The sequence below is a fragment of the Tupaia chinensis genome, unplaced genomic scaffold (assembly GCF_000334495.1).
Source record: "Tupaia chinensis unplaced genomic scaffold, TupChi_1.0 Scaffold000661_1, whole genome shotgun sequence".
NCBI lineage: Eukaryota > Metazoa > Chordata > Mammalia > Scandentia > Tupaiidae > Tupaia > Tupaia belangeri.
In genome coordinates, this window is record NW_006160183.1 from 283,020 (window position 1) to 295,434 (window position 12,415).

Sequence of the window (12,415 nt, forward strand, 5' to 3'; positions counted from 1 at the left end):
AGTAAGAATTAGCCACAGAGAACAGGGAGAACCACGGAACCAAATATAGATCTCGCAACCATCCTTTCCTGGCCAGGTGGGGCGAGTGTCACTTTCTAAGTTATTAGGAACACCTACAACATGCAGGCGTCCTTGCGAGGGGGAAGTCAGCATGAGACATGGTAAGTGAAGAGGTCTCCTCTAGTTGGGAAGACAAGTACCTTATAAAAAAGAATTCATTGCCAAGTGACTATGCTCAGGGGCATTTTATGAATACCAGGCACTGGGGTTTCTGGGCTGGGGTTTCAAAGAGAGCCAGTTTCTATCTTCAATGATATGCGATCTATGTCCAGCCAGGTATAAACAAGACTTTAGGAGGTACAGGGAATAGAGGCTTCCAGACTAGGGAAGGCTGCCAGGAGCCCACCCCCAGCAACCAGCAAGACCTTACTCTAGCCTGCGTCTGATTTAATCCTTGGCCCCTAAACCCACATAGGCTGCTCAGCTGAGGTTAAATAACTCACCCTTTGCCCTGATTCTGATGACAAGTCTGCTTGTTTAAATTTCCTTTTGGGCTTTTCTATTTATGTTGTCATTGATTACTTTGCTCCTAACTCATCTGATTTCAATTTGGACTGATTTGATCCTAATTTTATTACCATGTAATCCGAATGCACATAATTACTGTAATTATGCTGCTGAGGGAAACAGCTCCTCCGTGGTGGGAAGACCTAAATTTAGGGCTTCCTGGCAAGGGCAGCCATTGGCTGGGTGGACCTGCAGCTACCTCAGAGCTGGCAGCCTGTAGGAGCACAGATGCCCTCCTCCGTCCCACCCCCAGAGAGATGAGTATTTTGGGCTTCCTCCTAGTGATGAGCTTGAGGCCCCTCTCAGAAGCCCTGGGAACAAGCAAGGGTTGGGGAGCCCACCCCTCTGAACCCACCATTTCTGCTGCATGTGCTCAGCCTGGGTCTCTTCCTCTCTGGTATGTCACACCACCTTCATTTGAAGTGCTTAATCATGAGGGATTAAGTGTTTAATCACTAGAGAGCAAGATGCCAACAGTCTTCTCACGAAGACCCAGGGAACAAGTGGGTTCCTTTCTAATCATAAGGCTAGGGAAAGCAAGCTGTGATAAAAGGGTCTGCCACTGGCCTGCCTGTATCTTTTCCCGGCCTCTAAGCCCAGTCCGAGGCCTCCTCTTCCCTGACCCTTCCTGACCTATCCAGCCCTCTCCACACTTTATGTCATTTATGTCACGGCTGAAAGAGATTGCTATTATTTCTATTTTACAGATGAAGAAACTTATGTCTAGTGAGATTATGGGCCCTACTGAAGACCACCGAGTGGGTGGGCAGTGAAACATACCCACCTCATCATGTGGCCCCTTCCAAAAACCTACAGCCTGTGAAAGGATTGGTCTCAGATAATTCTCCCCAGCTAGAATGAAGACCATAGAGCTCAAGGGCCAGATGCTAGGCTTTTCTCTCTCTGCAGCAGGGAGGAGGTGAGTCTTACCAGGACAACAGGGCAGGGACCCCAGAGAGGGATGGTGTTGGTTTCCAGTCCTCGGAGGGAAGGGTTAGAACACAGAATTTACAGGGAGCTTATCACCTGCTTTCCCAAGCATGGTCTGACTGTTGGATGTCGCAGGAGGGGAGAGTGGCCAGAGGAGCTATAATGGCTGCTAATCATGAAGTGTCTGCTGTACACAGCTGGAGCCTGGCTCCTGCTGCTTTAGAACTGAGCAAGGGGTGGGCTGGGGAGATCAGACCAGCAGGAAGTGAGGGCCAGCTGCCCTCCGGCAAAGCACTCACTTTGGCAGATGAAGGAATTGGGACTACCTAGCCTGAAGAAGAGGAGATGTGGAGGGGATGGGACTGATGGTCATTGCTTGGAGGGATAATATACTTGTTTTGTGTCACTCAGCAGGTAGAAATAGGAATAGAGATAGGGCCACTCCTGACATCAGGAGGCTGATTGGGACTTTAGAAAGCCAAGAAAGACTTTAAGGGGGTAGCCCTACATGGGCCCCATCCCTGGGCTCAGTATCATAGGACCAAGAGTCCTCATAGACTCTTGGTCTATGGAGTAGCAGCCAGACCCTGGAATGGGGCTGACAGAAGAGACCACCTTCTCATTCTGATGAGAGTGGGCTCTGACCACTCAGAATCATGCTGCACAGGTTCTTAGATATTGTGTTATAATATCTGAAGCTTCTGAAATGAGGCTGTGTCAGGTAACTCCAAGGTCTTGCTCATTATCCCTACAGCTAGGCAGGTAGGGTAGCTCTATTCTCCAAATTTCAAATCTGAAGCACAAAGTGGACGTTATCTGAGTGGAAGACTTGCTGCTGTCTTTCAGAAGCCTTTCTCCCTGTCCCTATGACTTACCCATATACCAAGCATGTACCTTAAAATACACACCGAGTTGGGCTCACCCTACTGTCTGCCCTCCTGCTGCCATCTGCCCACAGGAAGCCACCAGGATCTGAGCCTGGCCTCCCCTGTCCCAAGTTCACTCACCCAGTGCAGGGACCCAATGCAGACCTTGGCAGCCATCAGGGGCACGGTGGGGTCTGAGGGCCGCAGCTTCACACACTCCCGCAGCAACGACACAGCATAGGCCGACTGCAGAAGGAAGAGCAGGAAACACCGTCACCCACAGTCTTGGGTCTCCACAGATTGGGTTGCTTTATGCCTACAGTGGGGGGAGTAGAATAAGCAGTCCTTGTTCTGCCCCTTTCTTTCCAATGGCAAAGAAGAAGACTCATTCATGTTGTGGATGGCAAGTGTGGGGGGAGGGCCATGCATGAATATGATCAAAAGATGCTAAGAACACTTACCAAGCTCTTACTAAGTACCAGGTATTGTTCTAAGTCAGGGATCAGCAAAACATACCCCACAGGCCAAATATGACTCTCTGCCCATTTTTGTAACCTAAGTTTTATTGGAACACAGCCATGCCCAGTCATTAATATATTGACTATGGCTATTTTCACAATACAATGACAAAGTAGAATAGGTATGCAATAGTTTTTTTGCCAAGCAAAAAATGTCTACTTAGGGGGCCAGCAGATGCCATGGTGTTTAAGGGCACTGGACTCCCACATGGCTAACTGAGGTTCAAGTCCTGAACCTGACGGCTTGCTTTCTCACTTTCCCTTTCTCTCTCTTTCTCTGTATCTATGATAAAATTAAAAAATAATAACAAATAAAAGTTAAATAAATAATTCTATTAAAAAATGTCTACTTGACCATTGACAGAAAAGTTTGCTGACCTTTGTCCTAAGAGCTTTATAAATATTAAGTCATTTAATTTTCACAACACTCTCATGAGGTAGTATGACCCTACTTTACAGATCAGGACACGGAAGTGCTGAAAAGTCAAATAGGTTGTTCGAAGCCAAACAGCCCATTAGTGGCTGAGCTGGGGTTTGCATACAGCCTAGCTCTAATTCTTAACCACCACCCTATTCTGCCGTTGTGGTAACTACCCTGGGCAGACAGGCGGTGTGTTTCCCTGCTTCTCTCTCTCTCAGCTGGAACATTCTGAGTCCATGGCTTTTCCAGGAAACTTAGTAGCGTACCTCTCTGTACCTACATACCCCACAGGTAGGCAGGGTGTGTGTATACGTGTGTATGGTGTGCATGTGTAATGATGACAGTTTCCACATAATGGGTCCTACCATGGGCTAAGCTCCCCACCTTTAATTAGCTCTCACCCTCCTCAGCAACTCAGGAGGCAACACTGAGGACATGGAAGCTCTGGAAGGCTTGCCTGTCTATAGCAGGGTGTGAGTGACTGGCAGCTATACAATGGATATCGACTGCTTCATGTCTACCCTGGACGCCCTCCCCAGCCATATCTTTCTTTCTCACCATCTAAGGAAAAGCTTTTCTCAACCCAGACGTGAGAGATTTGCCAGGGTTCTTGACTGGACTTATTAGGCCAATTGCAGGTGTTTTCGTTGAGGTCTGCTCTGGACCCAATACTGAACCAGGGCTGGCTGAATCGCTGCAGGATTTAGAGGCCATGGCTCTTGGCTCTAAGGGGTCCACAGACAAGCTGGGTAAAGAAGGCAGCAAATACTACCATCCCTTGTTGCTCTCTCAGAAAACAAGGGGGGAGGAAGGCCAAGACCAAGAAGGTATTAAGCAAGTGACCATTCGAGCAGGCCAGGAAGTAGCACAGGGTGGGCTGGGGCAAGGAAGGCCACATGAGGGGCTTGGGGTGTTTTCAGGCCATCTGTCTCCTTCTGAGACCCTGTCTGTGAATCTCCCACACGCTCCTCACCAAGGCACCCTCCATCTATACACCCTAGCAAGCCTCAGGCATCTCCCTCAATCATGTCTACCCTGGACGCCCTCCCCAGCCATATCTTTCTTTCTCACCATCTAAGGAAAAGCTTTTCTCAACCCAGACGTGAGAGATTTGCCAGGGTTCTTGACTGGACTTATTAGGCCAATTGCAGGTGTTTTCGTTGAGGTCTGCTCTGGACCCAATACTGAACCAGGGCTGGCTGAATCGCTGCAGGATTTAGAGGCCATGGCTCTTGGCTCTAAGGGGTCCACAGACAAGCTGGGTAAAGAAGGCAGCAAATACTACCATCCCTTGTTGCTCTCTCAGAAAACAAGGGGGGAGGAAGGCCAAGACCAAGAAGGTATTAAGCAAGTGACCATTCGAGCAGGCCAGGAAGTAGCACAGGGTGGGCTGGGGCAAGGAAGGCCACATGAGGGGCTTGGGGTGTTTTCAGGCCATCTGTCTCCTTCTGAGACCCTGTCTGTGAATCTCCCACACGCTCCTCACCAAGGCACCCTCCATCTATACACCCTAGCAAGCCTCAGGCATCTCCCTCAAGCTCCTTCTCTAGGCTTCTGACCCTTGGATCCTTAAAATGCTGGATTCTCTAACCCTAACCCTCCACATTCCATTCCTACCCCTTTCCACCCTGCCCTGAGGCAGACAAAAAAACTCATGCTATTTCAGGAGCCATCTGAGGACTTAGCAGTGGGAGCAGCAGGGCCCTTTTTTTTTTGTCATGCCGGTTACCTAGCAACACAGCCAATGCAATTCCTTTTCAGAGACCAAGAGAAGAAACGACCTAAATCATGCCAAGGAACTCATCTGTTATTCCTGCAGGTTGAAGTCCCAGATATATTTATATTTGCCCAGCTTCACCTTTTGGAAGGCCCAATAGGCATAGAACCTTGATTCCTACCTTAGGCTCTTGGCAAAGCAATGTCTGGCCACTCCTCAGGGCTACTTGGGACAACAAGGCAGATTGATCTGGTGTGCAGGCTTCCCTAGCAGGTGGAGAGTGTCTTCCAGAACAATCTCCTGCTGCACTGCATGCACAATGGGTATGACCCAGTGTCTCCACCCCAAGAAGCCTCACGTTCCAACTCCTGCCTGTGAGCCCATTCCTGTGCCCACCTAGCAAGCCTGTGAAGAATTCAGGCCAGGAAACCAGCTTGGATGGTGCCAGCTGTGTTTGGACCTCTCTGAGCCCAGCTGCTTCTTGGTGAGGAGGTAGAAGACCCCTGACCTCTGAGACTATCATGACACCTTCTGAGCTGAGACTTCCAGAAGACCTCTCAGAACTCAAAGTTAACTTCTGTGTGCAGTGTATTTTTCTGAGGAGGGGTCCATGACCCACAGAAGGGAACAAACCACCACCATGGCCCTGGGACTCTCCGTCTCCCTGGTCAATCTCACAAGATTAGAGGAGCATTGTCTGCTTCCTGGAGAAAAGATGAAGTGCCCCAGCCACTGAGAGCTCTCTGTCCGGCTCCTTGTAGGAGCTTGGGCTCCACCTAGTTCCATTCCCACCTTCTCCTCCCCCCACCCCTGCTATCCCAGGTGGATTGATACTTTGAAGATCTTCCTGTCCCCATCTATGGCTCACCTTTTTGGCTCTTCACCTTTCCCCATGTCATCTACTCACCCCAGAATGCTGCCTGCTCCTGTTGGCATCTGTCTACCCACACCCCATGAGGCTCCTTAGGAGAGTGTCTTATAATTCCTAGCTCTTGGAGGACTGGGGCATCACCCTGTATTCTGAATTCTCCCTGAGCCTTGACGAGACCCTGGGGGGCAGAGCCAAGATTATGTTGTGACATCAAGATACTCTAGGAGGTGGTCGATTTGATGGGGAGGGGAAACAGGTTTTGGGGAGAGGGGATGGAGAGAGTAGGAAAAAAGGCTCCCCCATTGATTCTCTGCTGTATCTCCCCAGCCTCTTCCTGCCTGTCAGGCTGCTTTTCTTCCTGCTGCCTGCCAGGACCTGGCCTGCCTCAGCTCCTGTGGCCCAGAGTTGGCTGGCACCCCCACTCCATTAGTGGAGGAGGCAGTGGCAAGCCTGGGAGGGCCCTCCTCAGAGATGGCTGTGGGGCTAGAAATGGAACGTGGCACAGATGGGCCAGGGGGCGAGGAATTCCCTCAGCCCCGTGAAAGGGCTGTGTATTTACAGCTCTTGGAATGAGCTGCAAGCTCATGCCACCTTATTTCCTGTATTCATAGCATCCTCAGCCCCAACACCCAGCTCCAGAAAGGTTTTCCTTTCAAGTCACTGCTTAAAATAGAGGCTTACATAAGTATCATTCTGATCAGAGGGAAAACCAGGGGTGCCAGCATCGCGGCTGAGTGGCTGGAGGGCAAATGCATGCCCTGGTGCTCCCAGTTCTAGGCAGTGCCCCACTTGACTTTGTGCCCACCCAGGTGCCCCCAACCACATCCATCATGCAGTTCTTATTCCAAACTCCCCTTGAGGAGCTGCAGCTCCACTCCACCATCGACCCCTCCCTCCTAGGCAAGTTCTCCTTTTTCCTGATGCTATAGTCAGTGGGCAGGAAGAGAGCTTAAGATAAAAAGGGAGCAATGCTCCCCTCACCTGGAGTCACAGCCCATTCTGTCTTATGCAGTCCTACCCATCGACTCACCAGAAGAGGTTCAATGCCCCCATTCATGCACATGTACTCAGAGAAAAGCATTCACAGACACACAACTGCACACTGGGCACTTGCGACTCTCACATGAACCTGAGATCATGCAAGTTGCTGGTGTAGCCCTGCCCAAGCTCCTCACTTACCTGGAGTAATTCAAATGAGCTGCTACGTAACAGTTCTCAGTCTCAGCCCCACACTCTCTCTTGGCACCTAGCTTCAGAAAGGCCCACTGTCCACATTGAGGGGGAACAGAGGAGAGCCGAGCCTCAAGGGTGAGGGTGCAGTCTCCAGTCCTTACCTTCCCACAAGCCACCATGGACAGGGCCACTTGGTACCAAAGGTGAAATTCTCCAAATGCAAACTTCATGGCTCGCTCCAGGCACTGAGGAGAGAGAGATTGTCAGTACTTGCCCACTTCCCCTCCTACCCCAGCCATCTCAAATCTTCCCTAAGTCACTGGCCTCAGAAGGCTGCAGGAGGCCCATACTTCGTTCCTATTGGAAATCCAAGGGTAATTCAGTCTCTGCTGCTGGCATCTGTGTGACCCTGCACATGTCTCTCACCCTCTCTGGCCCTTAGTTTCCACTCCCATAACATGCATATGATCTTAGGTTGATGATGAAGAGCAAATGAAATAACATTTATGAAAGTGCTTACAGAACACATATTCAATGAAAATAACAGCTAACACCTTTATTACTGTGTGTGGCACTGTTCTCAGCTTTTTGCGTGTATTAACTCATTCTTCTCAATAGGTCATACTGCCAGTAAGTGGCACAGCAGCCCAGCAGAGAAGTGGCAAGTGGAGAAAGGGCACATAGTGGTCCCATCTGGTTCTCTTTATGTGCTACATGACCTCTAGGGAGTGAATGGACTGCATGGCCAGCCATACCTCAGAGAGCATGACGTACTGCCCCCTCCTGCCCAGCGTGATGCTCAGGAGGTCATAGATGGCCGCAGCATTCTGCAGGCTCACTGTCCGATCCTCCTCCTGCTCCGGCACCCGGCTGAGCACCACATCCCGAGTTGCCTGTGGATAGGACATTGTTTGGGAGTGAGGACAGAAGATAAGCAGGTACCTGTCCCTAAAGACCCGCTCCTTGCTGGTCCAGTCACTGTTACTTTTTTGCCAGTGTCCCAGGTCAAGCAGGTGGCCTTGCTTTCAGAAATGGGCTTTTCCCATCCTCCTAAAGACCCTCTCTGAAGAAAGAAAAACTTCCACCCTGTAGCCCAGGGTGAGCGAGTAGTTCTGAGGGCCCAAGCTCCTAGTATTCAGTTTGTTATTGTATAAAATCTCAAACCCAGAAAAATGGCAAGAATAGAATCATAACCATATACCCTTCATCTGGACATATAAATTGTTAACATGTACCACATTTGCTTATTTCTCTCTGTTAATATGTAACCATACTCATTGTCTCCTGTAGTTTCTCTTTGCTCATTCCAGAATCCAATCCAGGATCATGCTGGTATTCAGCCATGCCTCTTTAGTATCCTTTCATCTGGAAGAGCCCTTCAGCCTTTCTTTCATAATACTGGCATTTCTGAGTACTGGCCAGTTGTTTGCGGAACAGTTCTTTGCATGTCTGCCATTTCCCACAGCGATACCAAGAGCTTCAGATAGTATCTTAGACCACTTGGATCAGGTAGGGTGGCTCTGCCATCTGACTCACAGGAGGGCGCTTGGGCCTGGCCCCTCAGTGCCCTCTTCTCTTCCTCTTTAGCTCCACGTCCAAGAACCTTTTACAAGGACCATGTCATACTCTCCTTCCCAACACTGCTGTGTCCAGCCCAGGCCCTAACCCTGGATCCTTCCAAACATGGAACTCTCCTGTTTCCCTCCAAAGAGGAAGCATCCCCATACTGGAGGACTTTGTTCTTGGGGTCCAGCACTGGAGATTTTAGTAGTTCACAGAGTTCCCAGGTGGCCGCTCAAGGAAAAAACAGGAAAAAGTGCTTTATGAGCAGGTGATTCTTACAATTCAGAGAGGAAGCTTTGTAGCACCTGAAACTCCCATCAAGGACTTGAGACCATCTCATCTGTGGTCTGTGGCATGTGGTTCCAACCTCTGCCCAGCTCCACGCCCAGGAGACAGCACTTAGGCTTGAGGGCAGAAGAGACAGGACAGGAGAGAGTAGCTGATGAGCTGTAGGAGTCAGGGGGTCTTAAGCAGTAACAAGGCAGGGACTAGGCTGGGCATATCCAGAGGTCTAAGACAATAGATACTCTCCTACCCCCATACCTTCCCCCCAACTCAGTGTGCCTGAGCTTGAAGCAAAGCTGGGTTTTGGCCAGATGCTTCTGCTGGCTACTTTCAGCATCTTCCCTTCTTCTGGCCTGTTGCCCTCTGCCAAAGTGGTCTCTTTCCAGCCCTGCTCTCTCCGTCTCACCTCCTCTGCTTCCCCGCACAGGAAGACCTCAAGACCGAAGACTCAGCCTGACTAACAAGAAAAAGGAGCTGTTGGCCCTTAAAACCCATATCTCCATCATAAGATCCATACCACTCTTCCTGTCTACCAGCTGGTCATCACAGTCTCACTCGGGACAGGATTACTATTCTCCCTTCCTCCAGATGAGGACTGAGGCTCCCAAGGGCAAGTGTCTGGAGAGGCAGACACCCAACAGCCTCCAGACTTTGGGTTCTGGGTGTGTCTTGTGGTTCAGGGCTGAAGTGCATTCTCTTAGAAGTACTGGAAGCCAAAATGCTTCCAAGACTCAGGGAGGTGACTCACTCACAGGGGCATTCCAGGCAATGAGGCAGACCAGTGGCCAGGAGTCCTGACAGCTGCCGCTCTGGCCACATTCAGTGAATGCTGCCCACTCCACTATGGACATAGACAGGCCCAGGAGAGGGTACTGAGGATGCTAGGAAATCCCCAGAAAGGCTGAGCACTGGAGCTCACCTGGTAAACAGGAGCTGCTCCGGAGCTCCAAAGGGTTAAGGGAGAGGAGGCAGACAGAGAAAGTGCCTAGAAATCCTCCTCCTTCCCAGTGAAAGTCACCCATACTGCCTTCACCAGGAAGAGAGAAGAAATCCTAGGGAGAGGCTTGGTTGGAGCTGTTTTACTGAGCCAAGCATGAACACAACCCTCGCTCTATCCCTGCCATGTACCTCCCAGCTCCAGCACCTCCAGCAACTTCCCACCCAGGGTGGGGCCCTATGAGGCAGCCTCCATCAGGCAGACTGGGAAGAGAGTGGTTAGGAACTAGGAGGTTGGGAGAGACAAAGACCCTGCCCTCAGGGAGACCAGGGAGGAGCTATTGAAGTGTAAGTTGTAGCAACACTGGATGAGGATGCACACACCCAAAGGAACTTGGCCTAGAATACTGTGGGAGGGAGGGGTCATGATGGAGGGAGGTGGAGACAGGCAGTTAGCAGAGGCGGCACCTTTCTTTTTCTTTTAAGAATTTTTTTCTTTATAATTTATTTAATTTTATTATTATTTTATTAGAATTTTCCCAGAGAGAAAGACAGAGAAAGAGAGAGGGAAAGTGAGCAAGCAAGTCACCAGGTCCAGGAATTGAATGGCGGTCACCCATGTAGGGTGGCACTTTTCTAGGGGAGTCAGGCAAGCCTGGTTTGGCATATCCGGGGTCTGGGATGGGCAGCCTGGTCATGGTCATAAGATGGTGAGCAATAAGCTATTTCCATGGCCCTCAAGAGAAAGTCTAAACTCATTTCTGTGGCTACCCACCTGGCCAGCTTCTCCATCCCTACAATGGCCTGGTCGTGCTGCGGTTCCCTCTGTCAACCTGGATACCTTCTGATTCCTTGCAGCCCAACTCAGGTGCCCCTTCTGCAGGTGCCATCCCAATTTATCACTCCAGGGAGGTCAGGCGCTTCTTGTACTTACATACCTCCGTCTTGCATATCCCTGGCTCGTTTGCCAGTTCTTACTCACGGTTAAGCTCAGAGTCCCTAGTACAGTCTCACACACAAAACTTTACTGAATTCATGGGGCTGACAGGTGGCATGGTGGTTAAGGGTACTGAATTCCCACATGGCCGACCATGGTTTGAGTCCTGGACCTGGTGGCTTGCTTTCTCTCTTTCCTTTTCTCTCTCTTTCTCACTCTGTCCCTCTCTTGTCAAATTAAAATAAATAAAGTTAAAAAAATAATTCTCAAAAAAAGAAGAAAAAACCTATTCAATATACCAGCGTAGAGCAAGTATCTTGAGAGAGAAAGGTTCTAGGGCAGACGTAGATACTCCCCCTTGTCCACGTGAAACCTTGACCTTTAAGAGAACAGTGTCTCTGAGTGTGTGTATGGTGGGAGGGAAGGGTGGACTTTCAGAACTGGGCATTAATTAGGTCAAAAGAATAGGAACAGAAAAAAGGATCTCAGTAGTGCAAATCCTCTGCCTGGTGACTGGATCCACCAACAGGCCAACAGCAGGGGAGGTGTTTTCCTGGGGGTCTTTGGGATTTGTACCAACTGGCACCTGTGCCAAGAGAGGCATAGTTTCCCTGAGGACAGCCAGAAACAGAAGTTAGCTGGGCAGTTACTAGGGGTTTGGGACACGGCTGCTATGAAATGCTTGGGTGGTTGCTGGGCAGTGCCAGAGTACACAACCATGGCAACAGGGTGGGGTAGGGGGAAACCGGGGCAGAGAGAAGGAAATCACACAGGGTAGGAATTCATGTGCAGCAAGCTTCAGAGGCCAGGGCCTTGGATGCTACTGGGATTTCTGACGCCCACCCAGCTGTCCCATGCTCTCATTCCACACTATACCCCCCAAGCCCCAGCAGTACCTACCATGCCTTGAGCTACTCTCAGCCACATTCTTTCCCTTCCACCATTTAAATGGCCTCAGAATTCTGCCTTCATCAGAAAATGCTCTAGATGAGCCAGCCGGTGATGTGGTGGTTAAAGCAGCTGGATCCCATATGGACGATAGCGTGGTTCGAGTCTCGGATCCAGCAGCTTGAAAAAAAAAAATGCCAGGCACATGTGCACGCCCAAAATCCTGAGAAGAGACTGGAGGAGAAGAGATTGCGACATGGCTATCATCCTAGGAGAGTACTTTCTCACTTTATCTTCTGTCTTTCTCTCTGGCAAGTGCACATGCCCTATAGCAAAAAAAAAAAAAAAGTAACAGACGTTAATACACTTGCAATTCTTAAAGTAATACCTGGATTTAAACCTTCTCACCATCATCCTCCTTACTGTTCTTGGCATAATGGCAGAATATTCTCCCCTGGTTTCTCCCTGCCTAGTGCCATAGCCCAAAGTCGAAGCCCACCCCTAGGCTCCCTACCCCTGGGATGGGCTGTTCTTGCTTAACCCGTGCATTTAATCCTGGGCAGGCTCACACAGCTGTCCCTGCTCCTAGCTTTCGTTCCTCTGGCTCTTCTCCTAAGACAGCCTCTCCTAGACAAAAGAACATTTGCCCCAAATCCTCCCGTAGATCAGAAGAGGGGAAGCCAAAGAAACAATGCTGCTTCCCATCCCCCATCATCCAACAGCTCAGCACTGCCAGCATGCTG

At 50.0% G+C, this 12,415-nt stretch overlaps 1 protein-coding gene across 1 annotated transcript in view; it reads right to left on the reverse strand.

Annotated features, from left to right (window-relative positions):
* Positions 1 to 12,415, reverse strand: part of TTC7A (tetratricopeptide repeat domain 7A) — a 142,337-nt gene that overhangs the window by 62,497 nt on the left and 67,425 nt on the right. Inside the window, 3 exon segments of the mRNA XM_006159882.3 lie at positions 2,505 to 2,609; positions 7,225 to 7,308; positions 7,819 to 7,956. Coding sequence (XP_006159944.1) covers positions 2,505 to 2,609; positions 7,225 to 7,308; positions 7,819 to 7,956 — 327 coding nt within the window.